The sequence below is a fragment of the Saccopteryx bilineata genome, chromosome 2 (assembly GCF_036850765.1).
Source record: "Saccopteryx bilineata isolate mSacBil1 chromosome 2, mSacBil1_pri_phased_curated, whole genome shotgun sequence".
Taxonomy (NCBI): domain Eukaryota; kingdom Metazoa; phylum Chordata; class Mammalia; order Chiroptera; family Emballonuridae; genus Saccopteryx; species Saccopteryx bilineata.
The window spans coordinates 12,465,991-12,478,508 of record NC_089491.1 but is presented as its reverse complement, the minus strand read 5'-3'; the positions used below and the strand labels follow the sequence as shown (position 1 = coordinate 12,478,508).

The window sequence follows — 12,518 nt, the reverse complement described above, 5'->3', positions numbered from 1 at the left end:
CGTTGAATAAGAGTGGAGAGAGTGGACAACCCTGTCTTGTTCCTGATTTAAGGTAGAAAGTCCTCAGTTTTATGCCGTTTAATAGGATGTTGGCTGATGGTTTATCATATATGGCCTTTATCATGTTGAGATATTTTCCTTCTATACCCATTTTGTTGAGAGTCTTAAACATAAAATTGTGTTGTATTTTATCAAAAGCCTTTTCTGCATCTATTGATAAGATCATGTGGTTTTTGTTCTTTGTTTTGTTGATATGGTGTATTACGTTAACCGTTTTGCGTATGTTGAACCATCCTTGAGATTCTGGGATGAATCCCACTTGATCATGATGTATTATTTTTTTAATATGTTGTTGTATTCGGTTTGCCAGTATTTTGTTTAGTATTTTAGCATCTGTATTCATTAGAGATATTGGTCTGTAGTTTTCTTTCTTTGTGCCATCCTTGCCAGGTTTTGGTATGAGGGTTATGTTGGCCTCATAAAATGTGTTTGGAAGTATTGCTTCTTCTTCAATTTTTTGGAAGACTTTGAGTAGAATAGGAACCAAGTCTTCTTTGAATGTTTGATAGAATTCACTAGTATAACCGTCTGGGCCTGGACTTTTATTTTTGGGGAGATTTTTAATAGTTTTTTCTATTTCCTCCTTGCTGATTGGTCTGTTTAGGCTTTCTGCTTCTTCATGACTCAGTCTAGGAAGGTTGTATTGTTCTAGGAATTTATCCATTTCTTCTAGGTTGTTGTATTTGGTGGCATATAATTTTTCATAGTATTCTACAATAATTCTTTGTATTTCTATGATGTCTGTGGTGATCTCTCCTCTTTCATTTTGGATTTTATTTATTTGAGTCCTGTGTCTTTTTTCCTTGGTGAGTCTTGCCAAGGGTTTGTCAATTTTGTTGATCTTTTCAAAGAACCAGCTCCTTGTTTTATTGATTTTTTCTATAGTTTTTCTGTTCTCTATTTCATTTATTTCTGCTCTGATTTTTATTATCTCCTTTCTTCGGCTGGTTTTGGGTTGTCTTTGTTCTTCTTTTTCTAGTTCCTTAAGGTGTGAAGTTAAGTGGTTTACTTCGGCTCTCTCTTGTTTGTTCATATAGGCCTGAAGTGATATGAACTTTCCTCTTATTACTGCTTTTGCTGCATCCCAGAGATTCTGATATGTCGTATTTTCATTTTCATTTGTCTGTATATATCTTTTGATCTCTGCACTTATTTCTTCTTTGACCCATTCATTTTTTAGAAGTATGTTGTTTAGTTTCCACATTTTTGTGGGTTTTTCCCCCTCTTTTTTGCAGTTGAATTCTAGTTTCAGGGCTTTATGATCAGAAAATATGCTTGGTACAATTTCAATTTTTCTAAATTTGCTGATATTGTCTTTGTGGCCCAACATATGGTCAATTCTTGAGAATGTTCCATGTACACTAGAGAAAAATGTATACTCTGTCGCTTTGGGATGAAGTGTCCTGTAGATGTCTATCATATCCAGGTGTTCTAGTATTTCGTTTAAGGCCACAATATCTTTATTGATTCTCTGTTTGGATGACCGATCTAGAGCCGTCAGCGGTGTATTGAGGTCTCCAAGTATGATTGTATTTTTGTTAGTTTTTGTTTTAAGGTCAATAAGTAGCTGTCTTATATATTTTGGTGCTCCTTGGTTTGGTGCATATATATTAAGGATTGTTATGTCTTCTTGATTCAACTTCCCCTTAATCATTATGAAATGACCATTTTTGTCTCTGAGTACTTTTTCTGTCTTGTAGTCAGCATTATTAGATATGAGTATTGCTACGCCTGCTTTTTTTTGGGTGTTGTTTGCTTGGAGTATTGTTTTCCAGCCTTTCACTTTGAATTTGTTTTTATCCTTGTTGCTTAGATGTGTTTCTTGTAGGCAGCATATAGTTGGATTTTCTTTTTTAATCCATTCTGCTACTCTGTGTCTTTTTATTGGTAAGTTTAATCCATTTACATTTAGTGTAATTATTGACACTTGTGGGTTCCCTACTGCCATTTTATAAATTGCTTTCTGTTAGTTTTGTATCTAGTTTGATTCTTCTCTTTTGTTTTTCTATCATTTGTTTTTGTTTGTTTGTGTTCCATACTTCTTTCCTCTGTTGCTACCTTTTTTAAGTCAAGTGTTTTTGTGGTGGTTTTTTTAAGGGTGGTTACCATTAAGTAATGAAAAGGGTACCTACCATATTCATTGTAGTACCCTATCTTATAAGTATTTCTGCACTTCATCATCCTTTGCTACTGTTAATCTCCATCCTCTCCCCCCTTTTTTTCCTTTGTTGTCACAGTTTAAGTTTGGTTTTATTGTGTTCTTGGTGGAGCTGTTACTTGTGGTGTTGTTTTCTTTTGTTCTTTGAATCTGGTTGGAAAACCCCCTTTAGTATTTCCTGGAGTGGGGGCTTTCTGTTGATAAATTCTCTCATCTTTTCTGTATTTGTGAATGTTTTTATATCTCCTTCATACTTGAAGGATAGCTTTGATGGGTATAGTATTCTTGGCTGAAAGTTCCTCTCTTTCAGGGCTTTAAATATTGGGGTCCACTCTCTTCTAGCTTGTAGAGTTTCTGCTGAGAAATCTGATGATAATCTAATAGGCCTTCCTTTATATGTTGTACTCTTCTTTTCCCTGGCTGCCTTGAGAATTTTTTCTTTGTCATTGGTTTGTGTCATCTTTATTATGATGTGCCTTGGAGTGGGTTTGTTGGGGTTAAGAAAACTTGGTGTTCTGTTTGCTTCTTGAATTTGAGGCTTTAGTTCCTTCCACAGGCTTGGGAAGTTCTCGTCTATTATTTGTTTGAGTATATTCTCCATTCCATTTTCTTTCTCTTCTCCCTCTGATATACCTATTATTCTTATGTTATTCTTTCTGATGGAGTCAGACAATTCCTGTAGGGCTTTCTCATTTTTTATTATTTTTGAGTCTCTTTCTTCTTCTCTCTGTTGTGCCTCAAGTTGTTTGTCTTCTATTTCACTAATCCTATCTTCAATCTGGCCTGTTCTGTTAGCTAAGCTTGTTACCTCATTTTTCAGCTCATGAATTGAGTTTTTCATTTCTGTTTGATTTGTTTTTATAGTTTCAATTTCCTTGGTAATATATTCTTTGTGTTCATTGAGTTGTTTTCTGATCTCCCTATATTGCCTTTCTGTGTTTTCTTGTATATCTCTGAGTATTTTTAAGATTTCTAATTTAAATTCTCTGTCATTTAGCTCCAAGGCTTCCAATATGTTAAGTCTTTTCTCCATAGATTTTTCCACATCTATTTGTGTTACCTCTCTTTCTTTTGTATCCATAATATTCGATTTCCTCTTTCTTATCGGCATCTGAGGGTGGTCTTATTGATAGCACGCGGGCGCACTCCCTGGCGGCTTGAATGAGCGTCGCTGCGGTACCTTCCTCCACACCCTCGTCTCTCAGATTCAAGTGATAACAGTCCTTTTGCTTTCAGTTTGTGTGGAACTCCGGAATGCTCCGAGGATAAATTTTTCTGTTTCTAGTTGATAAATTTGTTGTGATTTAGGGGAGAGCTGTCGGACGCGCTTCTCACGGCGCCATTTCCGTGACGTCACTCCTCCTTTTTTTTTTTTTTTTTTTTTTTTTTTTTTTTTTAATGCAAGTGCCTGACTTAAGCGTTGATTGTCAAGGCATTCACTTAAAGAACTGTCTCAAATGGACACATTGCCAACCACCAGGATAAAGAGCCAGGCCCCATGGTCCTCAGCTTTACAGATCTTGATTTATTCCAAGAACTGCACTTGAGCCATTTGTTTTTCTCTTCTCATGCTTAAAAGCCTGCCCCATGTTTTTAATCCACCAGTAGTGAACCTGAAATACCCTACCCCCACATTCAACCCCAGTAAAAGCAGAACCCAAGCCACGCATGCTCTCTATCCACCTACAGCCTTGCTGAGTGGTCACAGGTGCTCAGCTTACTTTCCAGGACCTGTGAGTAACTACATTTTCCTTCAAAGTTCCTGATGGTTATTGCTAAGGGCATCTTGCAATCATAATAGGAACCACAGAAGGGGTATTCCAGCCTAAACACTGGTTATCAATAGGCTGAGAGCACAAAATAATCACACAGCAAGTGATGTCAAAGCTGGGATTCTGAATCATGGTATCCAGCTACAGAGTCCATCCCCTCAACCCTCAGCCTCTACCACCTTTAACAAAGCCCAGTAGCGTTTTTTTCTTGGGTTTCTGAAATCTGTTTCGTTCTGACCTGTTTAAGGCAAATAGTTTTCTGGAGATCATATGTTTGCACAAAAGAGCTCCTTACTTATATTGTTTCAGTGAAATCATAAATACTGTTCCCCTTATCTCTCAAAGGTGTGCCTTTCTATACATCAACAATAATCTATCTGAAAAGGAACATTTTTTAAACCCCATTTACAGTAGCATAAAAAAGATTAAAATATTTTTGGAATAAATTTATCCAAGGAGGTAAAAGATATGTACACTAAACTCTATAATATGCTAATATAAGAAATAAAAGGAGGCACAAAGAAATTGAAAGATAGCTTGTATGCATGGATTGAAAGATTACTATTGTTAAAATGTCCATGCCACCCAAAGAGATAAACAGATTCAACACACTCTATTAAAATTCAAAAGCAATTTTAACAAATGTATAGATCACACATAGAACCACAAAAGACCCCAAATTGCTGAAGCAATTTTGAGAAAGAACAAAGCTAGAGATAGCACACTTCCTGATTTTGAAATATATTACAAAGCTACAATAATCAATACACAGAGACCAATACAACAGAACAGATGGCTTAGAAGGTCATATCTTAGGCTTTAACATTACAAATAATTGCACCACTGGTAGAAACTCAATTTTAAACGTTTCACTTCCTCTCAGCTTCTGTTCCTTCACCTTATTTAATTTAGTTCTCCAACCACAACAATCAAACAATTCCCTTGACAGTACTTTTCATTATTCATCATTTAATTTATGCCCTTCCCTCCTCCCTTCATAAGAATACATTTTATGGTCCAGAATTGTAAACTGCCTTCTTATAAACACCCTAATTCTTTTGTTCCCTTTTGCTCTACCTGGTCAAATCCAGCCCGAGGTAAAGCCGACATTTTGTTTATTCATGACTGTACCGGATTACCTGGAAATTGTTGAATATCACTCAATCATGATGACAGGATGAATATTAAACTGGTCAGTGGAATACCTAAATGGGCACTCAATACTGATAGAGCTGAGGCTTACCGTGACATTTCCCAAACTCTAACAGTTCAGATAATTTCTTCCCACAATTCTCTAAAATAATCCTGCTCCCCACCACTCTCCACTGAAGTCTCTTCAAGTCCATGCTGTGTTCCTGCCATCAAACCCACCAGTGCATTTGCATACCTGCCCTTTCTGTTGTTGTTTTTGTTGTTACAGAGAAAGAAGTGGCTCATCTCCTAGGTAAAAAACTGCCCTTAATGGGGGGCATTCCACTTCAAGGACCTTATTTTCACAATTAATTTCTTTCTCTCTTGAATCTTAAATTTTTCATTATACACTGGATTGTTTCTATCAGCAAAGAATGCTTAATGTCACAAGCTTTTATAAAAATTAAAAGACATTCTCTCTTGACTCACGTCCTCCTCAAGTTACACAACACTTGTATGTCTTCTTCAAAAAACTGTACTTGAGAAAGATCTATTATCATGGCCTCCACTTATTCACTTGCAATATTATCAGAAAATGATAACAATTGTAATTTTCCTCCTAATACTTCACTTAACTGCCAGCCCCAAAATTTTCAATATTCTATACTTTGTCAAATCTAATAATCAATTATCTGTTCTCATTAATGACCTCTCAACTGCATTTGAGAGAGTGACCACTCCCGTATTCTGGAAAGACTCGTTCCTAGGATTCAGACGTACGAGCATGTCTCCTTCCTCCCTGCGAATAGCCACGCCTCAGTTCCCTTTGCCGTCCCCTCTCCCAGACTGCAAATGCTGGAGTGAGCAACTGTCTCGGGCTCTGTTCATAGTTCCCTTCTCGTTTCTATATGCTCTAAGCAGGTGATTTTACCCAATCCCAGGGCTTCAAATATCATCTACATTTTGGTGTAACATTTCTATCTCAGGACAAGGCCATGAACCTCAAGAATTACATAATTCTTAACTACCTTTGAAATATCTCCACTTGGATAGCTATCACAAGATCAACATGTCCTAAAACGAGTTATTGATTTCGCCCCCTCCCATCACATTGGCATACCTTCCATTTCCCCAGTCTTCTACATCTAAATGGCTATTCCACCCATGTTCACAGTCCATCCTTGACCTTTCCTTTTCTTTTTCTTTCTTTTTTTTTTAATTCAGTGAGAGGAGCAGACGCAGAGACAGACTCCTACATGCACCCTGACCAGAATCCACCTGGCAAGCCCACTAGGGGGTGATAGTCTGCCCATATGGGGTATTGCTCCATTACTCAGCAACTAAACTCTTCTTAGCATCTGAGGTGAAGGTCATAGAGCCATTCTCCGTGCCTGGGGCCAACTTACTCCAATTGAACTATGGCTGCAGGAGGAGAAGAGAGAAAGAGAGAAGCAAGAGGAGGGGTGGAGAAGCAGATGGGCACTTCTTCTGTGTGCCCTAACCAGGAATCGAACCCAGGGCCTCTGATGCCAGTCCAACATTCTAGCACTGAGCCAACCGGCCAGGGCCATTCCTTTCCCTTACATATTACATCTAGTCTCTCAGTGTGTCTGAACAGCTCTACTTACCATAGGTCCCAAATCTGACTGCCTGCTCCTGGTGTGAGCGCCACTGGGGAAGCTCTCCTCCACTCTTTTTTATCAGTGACCTACACTGTCTACATGGAGTGACACAAGAGCTCAAATGGAATAATTCAGTCACTAGAAGTTTCAAATTGCTTATTATTACTGTGAGTTGATACTAACAAGAAACCATAAAATTATTACAATTTTAAGAGGGCCTTAGACTACTTTATGGCTTATAGATAAATCAGTTCTCTGTATAATGGTTGCAATTCATCTTGACTTCTCTGGAAAATTGTACATGCCATGCCATCACTAAAAGGATCAAAGTTCTGCAGGCCATCCTGATTTGTAATAATTTGCCTTAGTAACCCCCCCAACAGGCCCCATATTAGAGCTGAAAGATGAGAGCTTCAGGTTTGATGACTTAAAAGTATCTTTTCGGTTCCAAAGCGATGAGATTCTAGGTCAGTCATTAAGGACCCAAACAATTTATTTAAAAACTCACTTCTCCCCAAATCCAAACAAGAGAGAACCAACAGAGAAGATTATTCCATGGGAATGTGAACCAAACCAGTTATCAGGAGTGCAGCCCATCTATCTGAGGCATTTTCAAGGTAGACCCTAACTCCTTGGGCTCAGGAGACATGCTGCCATTCCCGGTTGGCCTGGGAGCCAGACTGGAAGTTCCCCAAGATGCAGAGTTTCCTGGACAGTCTCCGCAGAGCTCCCTTAACCTCCTGGTTCCTCAGGCTGTAGATCAGGGGGTTTAACATAGGGGTAACCACTGTGTAAAAGATGGCAACCTGGCGGTCCTGGCCCAAGTCGTAGCTGGAGGAGGGGCGGAGGTACATGCGGATCACAGAGCCATACAGCAGCATCACAACCAGGATGTGGGAGCCACAGGTGGACAGAGCTTTGCGCAGGGCAGCAATGGAGTGCATGCGAGCTATGGCAACACCAATGCGGGCATAGGAACCCAAAATGAAGAAGAAGGGGCTGACCACCACAGCCACCCCCTCTGTGAATATTAGCATTTCATTGACCACTGGTCGGGTGCAGGAGAGCTTCAACAAGGGTGTGATGTCACAGAAGAAGTGGGTGACCTGGTTGCCACAGAAGGTTAAACGGGTCACCAACACACTATAAAGGAGGCTATTGAGGCTGACCATCACCCATGAGGTCAAGGTTATGTGTAGACAGAAGCGACGGCTGATGATGGCTGAATATCTTAAGGGGTCACAGATGGCAACATAGCGGTCATAGGCCATGGCAGCCAACAAGTGGCCTTCCATGCTGCCCACAGCCATAAAGAAGAACAGCTGGAGCATGCAGTGGTTAAAGGAGATGGTTTTAGTCACAGACAGTGTGTGGACCAGCATCTGGGGAACAGTGATGGTTGTGAGAAACATGTCAATAAAGGAAAGCTGGCCAAGCAGGAAATACATGGGAGTCTGCAGCCTGGGGTCTGAGAGGGCAACAACTACTAACAGGGCGTTGCCTATAATTGCCACCAGGTACATGACAAAGACAATTCCAAAAATAACTGGCTGCATCTCTGGCCAGTTGGACAGGCCCAGTAAGACAAAGTCGGTTATTTCTGTCCTGTTTCTAGCGGCCATAAGACACAATCCACATCGCCTGCAAAAAGCAAGTGTCCAGATGAAATAATGCTGAAATTTACTTGAGGATAACCTTTACAAAACACCTTTTCTTGCATGGATGCCCCTAGTTTCCAAAAGAGGGTTTCTTTTCCCCCTTAATTTATTTCCCTTGCCATTATCTTTCTATCCAGCCACTCACTCACCTGCTCTTTAGTTTATTCCAGGTTCATTTATTGGTCATTGAGAATTTTTCAACTTGATAGATCCTAAGAATAATAGGATAAGTCACACATGGTCCCTTCTTTTAATGAAATCCACTGTATACCATGGAAGGCATTCCTATAGGCAGAATTTGTTTGGTGCTTGCTGTGAGTTGAAGAGCATACTGAATACCACACATGTGATCCTTACAACAAACAGTCCCATATGATGGAAACTACAGTATTTGCAGCCCCATATTACAGATGAGAAAACTAAAGCAAAGAGACTATACTACTGAAGGTCTTATAGGACCTGAGCGACAACACATGGACTTAACCCTGTATAGGTTTGTTGGACTTTAGCACCACACATGGCTGGCTGCCAGGGTTGGAGAGGGGAGAGAAAGATGTCAAGGCTCCAGCCAGGTGTTTGAGTCTCTCCATCTCTGGTGGGGGCACTGGAGTGAAGATCTGGTCCCAACTTTCTATGTCCAGAAGCTACTGGTCCTTAGGTAGGGGAGTTCTTATTGCATCAAGTCAACTGAATTTACCTGGGATTAGAGTAGAAGTGATTAATATAATCACTGACTTATTTTAATGATTAATTTTCAATGAATAATAAAATCTTACAGTAGATAGAATTCTCATATATTTTCAGATTTTCCTTAAAGGTTGATCTACATGGTATAACAAAGAAGTAACTTTTTTTTTTAATTTTTCCATTGATGAGAGAGAAAAAGAGTGAGAAGCATTAACTCATTTCACTTAGTTGTTCCATTTAAGTGCATATTAATTGATTGCTTCTCGTTAGTGCCCTGACTGGAGATCAAATCCACCACCTTGGTGCACCAAGACAACACTTTACTCATTGAGCCACTCAGCCAGGGCCAAAAAGGTAAAATTTTGAGGCTGCTGTATGGGTAAGGATATTTTGATAAAATACTATATTTCTTCATGAATGTGAGAAAAATAATTTTAAAATAGTAGATTATAAGAGAACATACAATAAAAAGCCGAGGTCTCTTACTCTAAGTTTGCCCACCTCCACATTTCTTTAGTTTTAACTCTTCTGGTGGTCCATACTTTTATGCCTCTAAATAATGTGCTATTTGCTTATACATCCATGTAACAATTTTTTAATTTAAGATATCTTTCAGCTCTCTACTATGAAAATGAAGTTTTATCTTGTTTTCATTACCCTACTTTTTTCTCCTCTTTCCCCACACCCGCCACTTTTTGATGATTATTTTAGTTCTGAAATTACTTACCATTTTGCTTTTAAATAGTATACTTAAATTTGTATTTCTTTTTCTATCAACTTCAGACTACACTTGTTATCTTCACCCTGGTACCCTCCCAAACCTTAGGAAGCTATACCTTGACTCATTTACTGTCAAGATTGAACACATAATTTATGAGCCGTAATTATAGGTAAGTCTTCCCACTAAAAGCTGGGAGTCAACAGACACCATTTACATTAGTATAACTATATAGCTATTTTTTGCTATGGTGTCAAATGATATACTATGGTAGCATTTACTTTTAGATGAGCCAGTGTTCCACCCAACTAAAGGATAATATTCCTAACATTAAGATAAAGAATTAAAACTATTTTAAGGATATCTCTCTAGGTGCTTAGTTTAAAGATCACACATAAAGCAGGAGCCTGAAAGGTAAAACTTACCTTTTGTCTTTATTTCTCTCTGTATCCTTCTCTGGGTCTGTGGATATAGCTCAGAATATGCTCTTGTGATCCTAATACTCATTCAAGGCAGTGGCCACAGAGAAGAATGTCTATGTCGAGGTATAGACAAAGGTGAAAGAGAAGAAGAGATGAGAAGAATTGGAGATGGAACAATTCCTTTCATGGAGAAAGGGAGAGAAAATGGTCTCCAAGAGGAAAAAAGTAGCAAAGAATATAGATGTATCCATTATGAGGATAAGAATATAATAGCATAGAGTCCATTTTCTTCCAAGAACAGCAAAACTGTATTCTCTAATTATATGCAACAAGAGTAATAAGAAATGGCAGTGCTCTTCTTGGCTGACTCCACCAAGACTCATCTCTTTGTCTTTCCTATTTTCCAATATCTCAACATTACTCCCACCAGAGCCTGAGCTCTGTGGATTCTGTTCAGACAATTTCGCGGGATCAGGGATGCCAGAGAGAGGAGGAATTTGCTGGAAGAGATATGAAGATACACATATATACAGATTTCAACACCTTAAGATAATAACCAAGCCTGACCAGGCAGCGGCGCAGTGGATAGAGCATCGGACTGGGATGCAGAGGACTCAAGTTCAAAACGCAAGATAACCAGCTTGAGCACAGGGTTACTAGCTTAAGCATGGAATCATAGACATGACCCCATTGTTGCTGGCTTGAAGCCCAAGGTCGCTGGCTTGAGCAAGGGGTCACTCACTCTCGCACTGCTGTAGCCTCCATCCCCAGGTCAAGGCACATATGAGAAAGCAATCAATGAACAACTAAGGTGCCACAACGAAGAACTTATGCTTCTCATTTCACTCTCTTCCTGTCTATCTGTCCCTATCTGTTCCATCTGACCCTCTCTGTCTCTGTCACACACACAAGAAAAAAGTAACCAAAACTGAAATCTGGGAAACAAAAGCAAGAGGAAGAATCCCCATAATAAAAGTGAAAAGCATCTCAGGTGTCCCAGTGCCCACCTGGTGCTTCAGGGACTTTTAGAGTCATAGAGAAGGGACGGAGCTGGAGTGTCAATCCCTAATCCTGCTTATTCTTGTCTTTCTTCTTTGATGAAAGCACAAAGGGACACATGAGTCATCACTGTTTTGTTTTGTTTTTTTAATTTTATTTATTTTTTAGAGAGGAGAGAGAGAGGGAGAGAGAGGAGAGAGAGACAGAGAGAGAAGGGGGAGGGGCTGGAAGCATCAACTCCCATATGTGCCTTGACCAGGCAAGCCCAGGGTTTTGAACTGGCGACCTCAGCATTTCCAGGTCGACGCTTTATCCACTGCGCCACCACAGGTCAGGCCAAGTCATCACTGTTTTATCTGTATCTAAATCTTAAAATATGCACTGTTTAATGTCCTCTTGGCCTAAATTCTATTTCTCATCTGCACCCTGTATTGATGAATCACAAATATTGAGTCTGAGATTTATATTTCTCTGTCTCAAAGGTGCTGAATGAAAGAAGGTAAAGGGACTAGGCAAAAAATCATAAATATATAACACATAGACACAGCAACAGTGTGGTGATAGCCAAAGGGAAAGGGGGTGGGGGAGGTGGAGGTGGGCTAAGGTGGGGAAAGGCGCAGAAAGAAACATTGCTTTGGGTGAAGGATGCACGATGCATTGTGCAGATGATGTTTTGTTGAGTTGCACACTTAAAATCTGTTTGTTTCTGTGGACCAATGTCATCCCAATAACTTCAATTAAAAAAAATATCATTCAAATTCTAACAAAATAAATTAGGTCCTTTGTTACACATTCCTCATACCTGGAAACTGTGAAATATCTCTCCAGATCCTTCCTGATTGAATGACTATATTCTCCATCTTAACCTGATTCATATTTTCGCTCAAAAGCCTATCTTCCTATGTTACTATTGACAAGTTCCTCCATTCTATTGCTCCCCTTGACTATGATATTTGTATCTCATTCTATTCATTGGTCTTTTTGGTACAAATATCACACTATTTTCTACAAGAGGACTACAATGTCTTATTTTCTATTCCCTTCCAATTGACTATTAGGGCAGAGTGTGACCTTATACTCACCTTTCTCAGTATCTAACATCACACACTCAAGTTAGAAAGTCTGGATAGAGCTCTTAGCTACATTCTCACAAAATTAGAGATTCCCCTTGTGTACTATTCCACAAAAGCCTTCTGTAGGGCAGCTGCTCCCAGGGAAGCAGCCTCACTTACACGCACATGCTGTGAGACTACCCACCCCAGAAGCTTCCACCTGTATTCAGATGAGATGT

General features: G+C 39.4%; 1 protein-coding gene across 1 annotated transcript; it reads right to left on the bottom strand.

Annotated features, from left to right (window-relative positions):
• Positions 1 to 7,381: 7,381 nt before the first annotated feature.
• LOC136322738 (olfactory receptor 1f45-like) lies at positions 7,382 to 8,365 on the bottom strand. The gene has a single exon (XM_066254642.1). The coding sequence runs from the start codon at positions 8,363 to 8,365 to the stop codon at positions 7,382 to 7,384; it is 984 nt and encodes a 327-aa protein (XP_066110739.1).
• Between the last annotated feature and the right edge of the window lie 4,153 nt (positions 8,366 to 12,518).

Bases quoted from the DNA above. Each gene is read 5' to 3' on its own strand.
- LOC136322738 (XM_066254642.1), bottom strand. From the start codon at position 8,365: ATGGCCGCTAGAAACAGGACAGAAATAACCGACTTTGTCTTACTGGGC.